Genomic DNA, 15,144 nt, shown 5'->3' on the forward strand with positions numbered 1-15,144 from the left:
TAGTGACATCTCTAGCACTGATGCAGTGCCTTAGACCGCTGTGCCATTCGGGAAATTAGATCGGTGGAAATCTGTCATTTGGTCTGATGAGTCCAAATTGGAGATTTTTGGTTCCAACCGCTGTGTCTTCGTGAGATGCAGAGTAGGTGAACGGATGATCTCCGCATGTGTGGTTCCCACCGTGAAGCATGGAGGAGGAGGTTTGATGGTGTGGGGGTGCTTCGCTGGAGACAGTCAGTGATGTATTTAGAATTCAAGGCACACTTAACCAGCATGGCTACCACAGCATTCTCCAGCGATAAGCCATCCCATCTGGTTTGCGCTTAGTGGGACTATCATTTGTTTTCCAACAGGACAAAAACCCAACACACCTCCAGGCTGTGTAAGGGCTATTTGAGAAAGAAGGAGAGTGATGGAGTGCTGCATCAGATGACCTGGCCTCAACAATCACCCAACCTCAAACCAATTGAGATGGTTTGGGATGAGTTGGACCGCAGAGTGAAGGAAAAGCAGCCAACAAGTGCTCAGCATATGTGGGTACTCCTCTAACACTGTTGGAAAAGCATTCCTCATGAAGGTGGTTGAGAGAATGCCAAGAGTGTGCACAGCTGTCATCAAGGCAAAGGGTGGCTACTTAGAATCTAAAATCCAAAATATATTTTGATTTGTTTAACACTTTTTTACATACGACATGATTCCATTTGTGTTATTTCATAGTTTTGAAAAACCCTTGAATGAGTAGGGTGTTCGAAACTTTTCACTGGTACTGTATATTTGTGGTCAGTCCCAGCAGTCAGTCTTTAAGTGTTTAGCCAGTCTCTCCCAGTATGGCAGTCAAGTGAGGCGGAGAGACCGCCAGGCTGCCCTGTTCTAAGATGGCCGCCTCTAGTACTTGACCTCCAGAATGGAGGGGTTGGACTCCATGATGGCCACAATGATGCGGTCGATGTAGTCCTGTAGTCGGAAGTTGACGTCCTCCTGCTTGCGGATGGCTTCCATCAACTGCAAACAACAAAACAGATGAAATGTTTAGAAGGATAGTAACTTATATGAACTTTTCATTTGCATTGAACAATTATTTAAGAAGTTAAAAAGGGACACAACAAGATATACAATATAGATTTCAGCAATCTGCATTTAAGATTCAGAATTTTGATGGGGGATGTATCATGGGCACCAAAGTTGCAAGAAATGTATTTTATTCCACCTTTATTCATCCAAATGAGTCTTACGGAGATAAAATGGACATGGAAATACAGTACATTTATGGCCTGTATATCAATGCGACAGGTAGCCTAGTGGTTAGAACGTTGGACTATTAACCAAAAGGTTGTAAGATCAAATCCCCGAGCTGACAATGTAAAAATCTGTCTTTCTGCCCCTGAACAAGGCAGTTAACCCACTGTTCCTAGGCTGTCATTGAAAATAAGACTTGCCTAGTTAAATAAAGGTACAAAAAACTGCAAAGCCTTCTCTGTATATCTAGTGCCTTCAGAAAGTATTCACACCGTTTGCCTTTTTCCACATTTTGTTTAGTTACAAAGTAAGATTAAAATGGATTTAATTGTCATTTGGTGTCAACGATCTACACAAAATACTCTAATGTCAAAGTGGAAGAAAAATTATAACATTTGTAAAAAAATGTAAGAAAAATAAAAACACTAATATATCTTGGTTAGACAGGTATTCAACCCTCAGTCAATACAACTGTGAGTCTTTCTTGGTAAGTCTCTAAGAGCTTTCCACACCCGTTATTATTTTCAAAATTCTTCAATGTCTGTCAATTTGGTTATTTATCATTGCTAGCAGATTTAAGTCAAAACTGTAACTCAGCCACTCAGGAACATTCAGGGCTTTATTGGTAAACATCTCCAATGTACATTTAGCCTTGTGTTTAATGTTATTGTCCTGCAGAAAGGTGGATTAATCTCCAGATGTCTGGTGGAAAGCGCACAGAAACCGGTTTTCCTCTAGGATTTTGCCTCTGCTTAGCTCTATTAAGTTAATTTTTTAATCCTGAAAAACTCCCCAGTCCTTAACAATTACAAGCACACCCATAAGATGACGCAGCCACCACTACGCTTGAGAATATGGAAAGTGGTAGTCAGTAATGTCTTGTGTTGGACACTTTGTATTCTGGACAAAAGTGAATTGCTTTGCCACATTATTTGCAGTATTACTTTAGTGCCTCGTTGCAAACCGGATGCATGTTTTTGAATATTTGTATTCTGTACAGGCTTCCTTCTTCCCACTGTCAATTAGGTTAGTATTGTGGAGTAACTACAATGTTGTTGATCCGTCTTCAGTGTTCTCCTATCCCAGCCATTGAACTCTGTAACTGTTTTAAAGTCACCATTGGCTTCATGGTGTTTCCTTTCCGTCCAGCAACTGAGTTAGGAAGGATGCCTGTATCTTTGTAGTGACTGGATGTATTGATACACCATCCAAAGTGTAATTAATAACTTCACCAAGCTCAAACGGATATTCAATGTCTGCTTTTTTTTCTTTTCCATCTACCAAAAGGTGCTTTTGTGAGCCACGGAAAACCTCCGTGGTCTTTGTGGTTGAATCTGTTTAGAATTCACTGCTTGATTTAGGGACCTAACAGATAATGTGTGGGGTACACTATTACAGAGTGAGTCCATGCAACTTACTATGTGACTTGTTAAGCATATGTTTAGTCCTGAACTAATTTAGGCTTGCCATTACAAAGGAGTTGAATACTTATTGGCTCGAAACATTTCAGCTTGTCATTTTCAATACATTTAGAAAATTTTTGAAAAACATAATTCCATTTTGACATTATGGGGTATTGTGTGCAGGCCAGTGACCCAAAAAATTGAAATGTTATCAATTTTAAATTCAGGCTATAACACAATAAAATTTTGAAAAAGTCAAGGGGTGTGAATACTTTCTAAAGGCACTGTATTATGTGTATCTGCTGTCTACTATTTATATTGTGACTCACCTCTCCCCGGGACACAGAGTTGATCTCGGCCGCCAGCGACTCGGAGAAGGAGGCCGTCACCAGGTTCTTGGCTCCCTGGATGCTCAGGTTGATGATCTGGCCGTTTAGCTCGTCGTTCTGCTCCTTCAGACTGCGGTTGTCTTGCTTGAGGCGTCGGATCTCCTGCTCCAGCTCGGCCTCACGGGTGCGGCTCTGGTACTCTTGCAGCCCGGCACTGGGAGAGAGCCCCCTCCTGGCCTCTGCCTCCAGCTTGTACAGCTGTAGGTGCTCCAGCTGCTTCCGCAGGTCCTCAATCAGCTGGTTGAGTGAGGGGAGAGAGAGAGACTGCTGTTAGAGAGAGATACCGCAATAGTCTATTCTGCAAGAGCAACTAGTCACCAACCGTTGGAGGGCTTGGTTGAAAAAAAAACTATAATTGTAGGTATCCTTTTTTACTAGGGCACTCAAACGATTTAAATAAATGTGATTAATCACATGATTTTCAATAGTTAATTGCAATTCATCAAATGTTTTGAATTTGCTCAAATCTGTCCCTAAAGAAAGATTTTTCAATTTAAAAAGCAGTGCATTGACTTACAGGCTTTGATTGTAAGGGATGGAAACAAAATAATCTCTATCAGAAACAAAATGCTCCAAATGTTTAAGTAGGCCTATTCTCTGTTATCAATGTTCTTGATGTTTAACATTTTGCATGCACACGCACAAATTCTGTTAAAGCTTCAGGCATTCTAAATGAGTGTTCTCCCAATTGCTGATTGGAGCGTTAACTATAGGGAAAAAATAGAACTGGTTCACTGGATACAAAGAGCATTTCAACCTGTCCAACAATATTATGAATTCCACAGATGACAATAACAACAAATCAGCCAGAGCAATATACTACGACTGAAGCTAGATCTACTCAGGGTTTTCTAAAGCTAGCCAGCTTCAGTTAGCTTCACATTCAAGCTCAGGCTTAATCCGTACTACGGCGGTAGATATTGCTTGTCCGCCTGCTGCTAACTCTAGCAGGCTTGTAACTGCGTGCATTGAGACAATGCTGAAACATCAATCAATGGGTGGGTCTGTGCCACATTTTAATTTGTTCCCGAAATGAAAATGAAAGAAAAGTTATCTTACAAATTCAGCAGGCTATGGTGTGAAATAGGCTTGTTGAAGTGCCGTCTTTATTTTATTTTGCTGTCTTTGGTGTGCTTATCAATACACAAGCACCTTTTTTCACATTCCTATCGATAAAATAATTATATTAAGTCATACACAAGTTTTACTGTGCGTGAAGTTTAAAATGTATTCTGACATTAATAAATGTAAAATGCGATAGGTATTTTAACATTACTATTTTTTAACACACAAAGAAACATTTTATCAGTCGTCTTCCTCAAATTAAGGGGATGATGACGCAATCTTTGCGAGAGGGAGGGAATCTGATTTAATAGGTTCGCAACTCGCAGTTCAGACACTTCATTCAAAATAAATGGAGTTAGCCTTCCCGGGAGCAGGTTAGTTCTGAAGGATTCGTTGCCATTGAAATGTACCTGTCTAAAAGGTGAGCCACTTTCATGGTACCGGTTATCCCAAGTTGAACTTGTTGACCAAAGTTGCCTCGCTAACTCCTCAAACCACGTACGTAGTATACGGCTAACATCTGAGTTAATGTAATACAGCTATTAGATCTAGCCTAGGAACAACTTATCCATGTTCTTCAACATGAACTAGCCACAAGTTGCTTCTACTAGAATTGTGATAATTTGCTTAAAGATGCACTATGCAGAAATCGCACCGCCGTTTTCTTCGTTGCAAAAATTCAAATAGTTTTCCTAATTTCAGTTTATGTGACAAAACAAGCAAATATAGTGTACAGAATCATTGTGCAACCTAAACTGGTGTCAAATATATTTTCCATAACCAAAAACATTGTATTTGAAGCAGGTGTACAAAACCTAAAAATGAAACTTAAGAATGGGAAGCATACAAATAACAGACATAACAGATCTATCACTTCTTAGACTTGTTTTTAATGAGAATGACAGATCTATATGTAGCGGGTTTCTTATGCACCACAGGAGAACCCAGAATTGAAGAGCGACACCACGGCTGTCGGCTTTTATGTTGATCTGCTGCAATAGTATTATGAAAAGACAGGACAGGAACACATCAGTCTCCAATGCAACGCCTGACAAGTTGTTCTTTCTCTCTGTGTTTTCTCAGACTCTCACAATCACACTCATACATAAAGCCATAATGTATAGTATAAAATAATAACCAGTCCTTAATACAAAGAATGTATAATCTTAATTCTTAGACAATAGAACCATACCTGCAATAGTATTATGAAAAGACAGGACAGGAACACATCAGTCTCCAATGCAACGCCTGACAAGTTGTTCTACACAGGAGCATGAAGAAAGGTAAAACACATATCCTGTCTCACATCCCCAATACATTGCTAGGTACTTTCAGTGTTGATAGTAGCAAAATACAACAACTCATGTACAAAACCACTGCAACACAAACAAGTTACAACGTAAAATCGCCTTAGAGGGCAAAAACTACATAATGCAACACCATCACTAGTCGGCAGCTCAGCTAGCCTTCTGCATCACAGAAAGAAAGTCATGCTAGCTAGCAACACTTTTAGCACTCTGTAACTATATTAATAACAACAATAAAACTCTGAAAGTTACGTGTTTCGATAGTCTCACATCCCCTTATAACAATATCTACAGCATTAACCTTGGGACGTTTTATTTATTTCACGTTACGGACTTCTACAAAGGAGTAATCTGCAACCCGTACCTTTCTCTCTCAGTGTTTTCTCAGACTGAGGAGAGCGGGAGCTAAGGGTAGTACCAGGGTGTTAGTAGGTGACGTAAGCACCCAGATAAAATAAAATACATTTAATGAAACAAAACCTGAAGATGTTAACATCATTCAGCTACTGCAGCTGCCTACCTAACATCAACAGGCATCACCAGTAGCGCAACAATTAAAATTAGAAACCAAAAGTAAAGTTCCTGGCGATCTGACTCCCCCCTTCTGTCTGAACTTGGAATATTCCTGTTCGCGGGCTTTGGCCACTGATCTCAACCTGATTGTTCTGTTCTGCGTTGTGTACTATTCTAATAATTTGAAGTTTGCTGGAATAACCATTTTAACTCTACTACATATAACTCACATTTCTATATGAATTTGGTCAGGTCTCCCAAAAAGTTACATATTGCAGCTTTAAATCTTTGACTGGAGAACTACAACAAAACAGCAGCTAAATGGAATGGATGTCCTGTTCTGATTAAAATCATTGTTGGACGTTCGAGTTATATAAAGAGGCATTCTGCGATGGCCATTTTAAATATTTGTTTGGTTAGCTACAGTAGCTAGCTAACGTTAGCGTAACCAGTGCTTAATTAGAGCCGCATCCTGTCGGCACCTCTCAGACTTGACCTTGTTTGTTCCGGCGCCTATGTGCCCGGCTCCGGTACCTCACGCGGCATAATTTTTTATACAATTTGTTCACTGTTTGCACTGTAAACATAAAAAAGTGATCAGAGTTAAATCAAGTTGCCTCCTGGTTATTTCTCCCGCCTCCCAGAAAAAAACTATGTAAAAGCGTGGTGTTCCTTCTGTGGAATCATCCTAATCCTTCCACACTGATTTCAGACCTGCTCTCTTATTTGTACATATAGGTTATGGGGCGGGCCCGGCGAGGTAAGTAACTGATCTTGAAACAGATCTTGGCAGTGGTGGTCAGCTGGTGAAGAGGTCCCAACGTAATCACGTCACGTAGCCTAGGCTAGTCGTCTCCCTACTGAATTTGAAACTGAGGGAAAGCCAAATCAAAAATGTATAAGAAAAGGCAATCAACTTTGATTAAGTTTTTCAAGTCCAAAAGTCCTGAAAAATATGGTGAATCGAACCCGAAATAAGCCAGAGAACTGTCAGTGGCGGATGAGAGGAGTGAGAAGCAAACTGCTCCTGATGGCAATGCCTTAGCTAGCAGCGCTGCTTATCCCGCCAGTTCAGCATCACCACCGGCACCTCCACTAGCTAGTACGTCTACTAATGAGTCAGTGCATCCACTGACATAGTGCCCGGAACAGGTGCAATTTGGACGGAGGCTCAGTTCATGACCAAGCAAACTTATAAGCCCTGGCTTGTCAAGCAAAATTCAAAGCTGGGCTGTCCAACATGCAAAAAGGTATGGAGTTTGGGCCCGGAATAGACTGGAGGGATGAAACTAGCAAAAGAGTGAGTGAAATGTACAGTAACATCCTCTGCCTCCGAAGTAAAAAAGCAACAAAGAGCCCCCAGAAAAAAGGTTTTTGAACATGCCCAAACCAAGGGCCATTTAGCTGCAACACGCATTGTAGACAAGTCTAAAGAGGACACCTTAACACAGGTTGTAGTTAAAGCTCAAAATAAAAACATAGACACTACAGCTAGTCTTTTGAACAGCTTATAAGGAGGCTAAACATCACAGACCCGCTCATGGTTTTGAGCAAGAAATTGACTGTCAGGAGTTAAATGAGAATTCTCCATTCCAATGTTGCTTGCTCCAACATACAGCAACATATTTCATCCGAAATGAAGCAAAAACGATTTGAAAGAATAGTACAGCGCTCTCCCAAAATCCGCCTAATGCTCGATGAGGCTACTAGTTTGAATAAAAGAGTGCCTTCATTGTATATATCAGACTTCGGCTGGCAGATATGGACACACCGGCAAAATTTTTGTTGATCTTGTGGAACTGGAGGATTTATCTGCTGAGAGAATTGTCTGTTATCTGCATTAGAGGGTATAAAGTTTACTGAGGACTTTCTCTCCAAAACCCCATTGGAATTACGCGTGATGGTGCGTCTGTCATGCTGGGATGCAAGAGTGGAGTAGCAACAAGGCTCCAGGCCCTCTTCCCTAATTTAACTGTTTGGTACTGCTCGGCACACAGACTTGAGCTTGCAGTAGGCGATGTGGTAAAAGTGATGGGATCTATCAATCATTTAAAAATACTAAACGACAAGCTATATGCGCTTTATAGCATATCCAACAAAAACTTTATGGAGCTGAGGGAGTGCACAGAGAGTTTAGACATTCAGCTGTGCAAAATCGGCAGGATCTTGGACACTAGATGGGTGGCATCCAGTTTTAGAACTGGAGAGTCTGTGTGGAAAAATTACCCGGCTCTTCACAAGCATTTCACAACAGCAGCTGAGGATGCTTCCCACGACGGCGTGACCCGTCAAAGCTGTAGTGGCCTTGCCATGCGCATATCCTCGCATATCCTTCATGTGCCTTAATAACAAACGTGTTTGCCATCTGCAAATACAAATAAAATGGTTAAATTACAAGCCTAGTTGGTTTAGCCACAGAAAAAGTCAGCAACCTTCCCGCTAGCCATGATTGGCTGAGATAATAAGTGGGCTGGATATGCCGAGAGATGAGTTTTGATTGGTTTGCCATTTAGCACGCTTCTGTCTATTTAAGCTGGTCAGTATGTGTAGGTAATCCTGTTTACCGCAGCTTTAAAAGTGTTTTTATCGCGTAGTAAACTACATATATGTTGCTCTACATTTTCTGGAGGACAGAGTTTTGAAATCGGTGTAATTAAGTATGATAGCTAAGGTAATAGAGAAAACACCTGTCTCAGGATTACATCTTCAAACTAAGGGCAACCATGCAATCCGTGACAGGAGAAGCTTCCATCCATGATGTATATGGGTAAGATGGTCTAGCTAGCTACATTTTCAGATATTACACGTTTCTAATTTTGACAGAAAGTGGTTTTATTTCAAGTTAAAGTGTACTGTTAGCTAGCTAACGTTAGCTTTCTGGCTCGCTAGCTAACGTTACGTGTATGATCTGATTATTCGTATCTCAGAAACATTTTCTTGGCTAGTTATAGCCTAATGTTAGCTAGCTAACATTGAACCTTATCGGTTAGCTACCTGCAGATTCATGCAGGCTAGTAACGTCATGAGGTGAGATTACGGTTAATTGTTTAGCTAGCTAGCTACATATCTTAGCAAAAGACTCCACTATGCAAGTAACCATTTCAGGTGCGTTTGTAAATTCAGTCTGGCCATTTACTCCGATTTCAGAGCACTCTCGTCTGAGTGTGCTAGAGTGCAAATAACTGATGAATTTACGAACACTCAACACCCGTTGAATATGGACGGTGTCAGTAAACTTCTGCAAAAAAACATAAATTGAATTATTGCCAGCAACACAGTTAGTCACCAACGCTCTGGATAACATGAAAACAGCCTAACCAGCTCTGCTAGGGTGAGTAAAATGGTCAGCGTTTGGGTGGCGGCTAAAGCTTAAGAGGGTGTGAATGATGCTGAATGGGTGTAGACAAAGAGCTCTCCAGTAAGTACCAAAACATTCAAAGGCCATTTTCTCAAAAGTGAAGTTATCAAATTTCAAAGCAGAATTACTTAACCAATGTTCCTCAAATGCACTGTATGATATACCATTTTGTAGCTCTGTGTCTCTGCTTTTATCCAATGTAAAAACACTATTTCAAATTTTGCTGCATAAGACCGAATCAAGGCGGTCAGTCCCCCACGGGGGACCAGTACGAGGAAAAAAATTGTTTTTTAATGAAATGTATGCATTCACTACTCTGAATAAGAGTGTCTGCTAAATGACTAAAATGTAAAAATGTAATTTTTCTCAGTTTCACTCTATGAGCAGTTACTGCTCTTTTGCGTGGTAGGGCAGCATTGATGTCCTACCATTAATGTCCTACCACTACCACTAGAGTAGGTGGGCATAGTATATGTTTGAGACCAACGTGACGGTGGCTGTGTGAGAAGTGCGCCAGTATCTCACATAACTAGAATGAGATTCACTTTCTATGATCTCTCTCCCACTCTGCTCCGATAGACATGAGCCTGAACACTCATCTCTCAAGTGTTGCACTTAATCATTTATTTAGACTATGCTGTAGGCCACCAAAATATTTAATCAACTTCCAAATATTGAGAGAAAGGCTTTTGGCACGAGTGCATCGGCCATCACCAGTGAGTGAGCTGCCCATCATTGGGTGAGTCAGTGAAACTGGAAAGCATTTATAGGACTATAATTCCTCCTCATATTGTAGCCTACAATATGTGTCTCCACACACCTAGGCTTAGGCTATTGATAGATTCAAGACAAGGTCATTTTTATTGATCTCTGATTCTCAGTTTGTCAGTGTCAAAGTAGCCTGCTATTTCGATCATTTGTGTGGTATTAACAAAGATTCTATCCAAAATTTCCAGTCATGAAAAATTACGTAGAATTGCATGAAATGCGTTTATTAAAGGCCAACATTTTATGCCACTAAAAATGTACCCCCATGTGTGCAACTTCTTTCTGTAAGTGCCTCTACTCTACTGCTCTATGCCACTACTCAAATGACATGAACGCAATGCTTTAATATAAAGGATTTTTTTTCATGCATTCCGGTAACTCAAAACTCCCCAGGTCACCCCCCTCTCGTGCTCACTGTTTGTTCCAGCACCTCCCGGTTTACAAATTAAGCACTGAGCATGACTAGCTAGCTACTTGATGCTTTTGCGGTTATCTAAAGAAACACCTGGGAATGTGTTTATCATGAAACTTTCAGTAAGTTTTTCTTGTTGCTCAAAGATGTGCATATTTATACTTCATAGAGTCCGTGCAGAAACTTTGACAGCCATATTTATTTATTTTTTTATTTTTTTTCTACCCAGGAGATGAAAAATAACGAAAGCCAAAAGGAATCCTAATCCCACTCATTGACGGAGCAAAACTAAATGACAGACAGGACAACATTTGACATGTATTCAGAGTCAGACGGACGTACAGTGGGTTGCGATGTACAGGTGTGACCTCATGACTTCTCACCTCCTGCGTGTGCTCCTTCTCCTTCTGGTTCTGGTGGCGTTCGTGGGTCAGCTTATCGGACGTCTTCCTGCGGGTTTCCAGCTCCTCGTTCAGTCTCTCAGTCACATCCTCCACCTCATCCTCTAGCTTCCTCTTCTCCTAATGGGCAAACGAGGAAGGAGGGATGAGAGGAGAGATACAGTGAGTTCCAAAAGTATTGGGACAGTGACAATTTGTAGGTTGTTTTGCCTTTGTACTCCAGCACTTTTGGATTTGAAAGTCCTACTTTTGGTCCCCTAAAATGGGGGAACTATGTACAAAAAGTGCTGTAATTTCTAAATGGTTCACCTGATATGGATGAAAACATCCTCAAAGGAAAGCTGACCGTGTGCACTTTAACCTCAGTAATTGTATAATTTAAAATCCAAAGTGCTGAAGTACAGAGCCCCCCCTCCCCCCTAAATAAGTGTGTCACAATACTTTTGGAGTTTGCTGTAAATGGGAGGGAAGAGAAAGAGGGAAGACATGAGGGGAAGAGATGAAAACTGGAGAAATGGGGGTCATAAAGGAGAGAAGAGGTGGATGGAGAGGTAAATAGACAAGCGATTGGAGCGAAGAGCTAAATAGACAAAGGATTGGAGGGAAAAGAGATGGGGGAAGAGAAGAAAACTGGAGATTTGGCTTGATATGGAGGTGAAAGGAGAGGAAAGGGAGGGACGGGAGAAAAGACAGTGCTCTTACCTCCTCTAGTCTCTCAATGTTGGCACGGTAACAGGGTACACAGGACCTCAGCTTACTGTTTTCCTCATCCAGCTGCTGCAGCCTACGATAGAAAACAGCACAGTTTGATAACATACACCAATGATATAGCCACAGTGCAGTACACATTGACAACCCCTATTCAAAATCAAATCATATTGTATTCGTCACATGCTTAATAAACAACAGGTGTGGACTAACAGTGAAATGCTTACTTATGGATATTTCCCAACAATGCAGATAAAGAAAATAGTGAAATAATAGAAAAGTAAAACATGTAATAATAAAAGTAAGAACAGATACACAATGAGTAACGATAACATGGCTATGTACAAGGGGTACGAGCACTGAGTTTATGTGAAGGGGTACAAGGTAATTGAGGTAGATATGTACACATTAGGGATGCACGATATATTGGTAAGCATATTGGAATCGGACGATAATAGCTAAAAATGCCAACATCGGCATCGGCCCGATGTGCAAAACCAATGTCAAAGCTGACGTGCATACAGTTGAAGTCGGAAGTTTACATAAACTTAGGTGTTAGTTTACATACACTCATTTTTCAACCACTCCACACATTTCTTGTTAAAAAACTACAGTTTTGGCAAGTCGGTTAGGACATCTACTTTGTGCATGACACAATAAATTTTTTGTTTACAGACAGATTATTTCATTTATAATTTACTGTATCACTATTCCAGTGGGTCAGAAGTTTACATACACTAAGTTGACTGTGCCTTTAAACAGCTTGGAAAATTCCAGAAAATGATGCCATGGCTTTAGAAGCTTCTGATAGGCTAATTGACATCGTTTGAGTCAATTGGAGGTGTACCTGTGGATGTATTTCAAGGCCTACCTTCAAACGCAGTGCCTCCTTGCTTGACATCATGGGAAAATCAAAGGAAATCAGCCAAGACCTCAGAAAAAGAATTGTAGCCCTCCACAGGTCTGGTTCAACCTTGGGAGCAATTTCCAAACGCCTGAAGGTACCACGTTCATCTGTACAAACAATAGTACGCAAGTATAAACACCATGGGACCACGCAGCCATCATACCGCTCAGGAAGGAGACGTGTTCTGTCTCCTAGAGATGAACGTACTTTGGTGCAAAAAGTGCAAATCAATTCCAGAACAACAGCAAAGAACCTTGTGCAGATGCTGGAGGAAACAGGTACAAAAGTATCTATATCCACAGTAAAACGAGCCCAATATCGACATAACCTGAAAGGCCATTCAGCAAGGAAGAAGCCACTGTTCCAAAACCGCCATAAAAAAGCCAAACTACAGTTTGCAACTGCACATGGGGACAAAGATCGTACTTTTTGGAGAAATGTCCTCTGGTCTGATGAAACAAAAATAGAAATGTTTGGCCATAATGACCATCGTTATGTTTGGAGGAAAAAGGGGGAGGCTTGCAAGCCGAAGAACACCATCCCACCCGTGAAGCACGGGGGTGGCAGCATCATGTTATGGGGGTGCTTTGCTGCAGGAGGGACTGGTGCACTTCACAAAATAGATGGCATCATGAGGAAGGAACATTATGTGGATATATTGAAGCAACATCTCAAGACATCAGTCAGGAAGTTAAAGCTTGGTCGCAAATGGGTCTTCCAAATGGACAATGACCCCAAGCATACTTCCAAAGTTGTGGCAAAATGGCTTAAGGACAACAAAGTCAAGGTATTGGAGTGGCCATCATAAAGCCCTGACCTCAAACCTATACAAAATTTGTGGGCAGAACGGAAAAAGAGTGTGCGAGCAAGGAGGCCTACAAACCTGACTCAGTTACTCCAGCTCTGTCAGGAGGAATGGGACAAAATTCACCCAACTTATTGTGGGAAGCTTGTGGAAAGCTACCCAAAATATTTGACCCAAGTTAAACAATTTAAAGGCAATGCTACCAAATCCTAATTGAGTGTATGTAAACTTTTGACCCACTGGGAATGTGATGAAAGAAATAAAAGCTGAAATAAAATATTCTCTCTACTATTAGTCTGACATTTCACATTCTTAAAATAAAGTGGTGATCCTAACTGACCTAAGACAGGGACATTTTACAAGGATTAAATGTTAGGAATTATGGAAAACTGAGTTTAAATGTATTTGGCGTGTATGTAAAAGTGTATGTAAACTTCCGACTTCAAATGTATATAACGTACACTACAGTTCAAAAGCTTGGGGTCACTTAGAAATGTCCTTGTTTTTGAAAGAAAAGCACATTTTTTGTCCATTAAAATAACATAAAATTGATCAGAAATACAGTGTAGACATTGTTAATGTTGTAAATGACTATTGCAGCTGGAAAATCTAAAAAATCTAAATGGAAAATCTACATAGGCGTACAACTGGCTCTAACCAGAATAGAAAGAGGAGTGGGAGGCCCCAGTGCACAACTGAGCAAGAGGACAAGTACATTAGAGTATCTAGTTTGAGAAACAGACGCCGCACAAGTCCTCAACTGGCAGCTTCATTAAATAGTACCCACAAAACACCAGTCTCAACGTCAACAGTGAAGAGGCGACTCCGGGATGCTGGCTTTCTAGGCAAAGTTGCAAAGAAAAAAACATATCTCAGACTGGCCAATAAAAATAAAATATTAAGATGGGCAAAAGAACACAGACACCGGTGTAATGCTCGGGCGTCGTGGGTGAGGAATCAAACGCAGGAAGCAGCGAATACAGGGTAGTGGCTTTTAATGGGCCAAATGGCAAAAAACACAAGCCACCCCAAACAGCGATGAGAGCGCACACAAAACAAAGTGCCCCAAACACAGGGGGAAAAACACAGTCGGCGCAAAACCAACGCACTAGCGCAAAAACACAACCAGCGTGTACATAAGCATACAACAGATAAACGCAATCCCGCACAAAGAAAAGGCAGACCAGCTAATATAAATAGCCCCGCTAATCACCCCCACTCAGAACAGGTGCACCCAATCACATACAGGGGAAAAACAAAAAGGGAATCAGTGGTAGCTAATAGGCGGTAACGACGACCGCCGAGCGCCACCCGAGCAGGAGGGGGCGCCACCGTCGGTGGGAATCGTGACAACCGGGCAAAAGAACACAGACACCGGAAAGAGGAACTCTGCCTAGAAGGCCAGCAACATTTGTTCTTCTATTATTTCCAGATGAGGGGAGAAAGTGAAATCCTTCAACACCACAAACCTAATTACTTATTTGAAAGTGCATCACTCCCAGACGTTTAACGACTACTTAGAACAAAAGAAGAAAAAAAACGAAGGGCACACTTCCAACAACTAAACAAGTTCAAGGTGAGTAGTCATTTGAAAGAGTAAGAAAATTTCAGCGAGACAACTCAAAGCGAAATCCATTAACGCCAAGATAATGGAATTCATTGCCCTTGACAATCAACCGTTCTCTGTCGTGGATGATGTTGGCTTTCGTTGACTGGTCGAGCACCTCAAGCCCCGGTACACACTACCAAGTAGGCGCTATTTTTCAGATGTTGCACTACCGGAGTTACACAGTATTGTTGAAATGCACATCCATGAGCTTCTTGCTATGGGCGTCACTGCAATTAGCTTCACGACTGACATTTGGACCAGCG

General features: G+C 41.2%; 1 protein-coding gene across 2 annotated transcripts in view; it reads right to left on the reverse strand.

Moving 5' to 3' along the window:
* Positions 1–717: 717 nt before the first annotated feature.
* Positions 718–15,144, reverse strand: part of LOC115200915 (rab11 family-interacting protein 3-like) — a 108,109-nt gene continuing 93,682 nt past the window's right edge. For both annotated transcript variants that reach the window (XM_029764030.1, XM_029764031.1), the window contains 4 exons: positions 11,555–11,636; positions 10,835–10,972; positions 2,969–3,265; positions 718–1,002 (listed from right to left, as the gene is read on the reverse strand). In XM_029764030.1, coding sequence (XP_029619890.1) covers positions 886–1,002; positions 2,969–3,265; positions 10,835–10,972; positions 11,555–11,636 — 634 coding nt within the window. In that variant the 3' untranslated portion in view covers positions 718–885. The remainder of the gene's footprint in view (positions 1,003–2,968; positions 3,266–10,834; positions 10,973–11,554; positions 11,637–15,144) is intronic.

The sequence above is a fragment of the Salmo trutta genome, chromosome 10, assembly GCF_901001165.1.
Source record: "Salmo trutta chromosome 10, fSalTru1.1, whole genome shotgun sequence".
In the NCBI taxonomy this organism is placed as follows: domain Eukaryota; kingdom Metazoa; phylum Chordata; class Actinopteri; order Salmoniformes; family Salmonidae; genus Salmo; species Salmo trutta.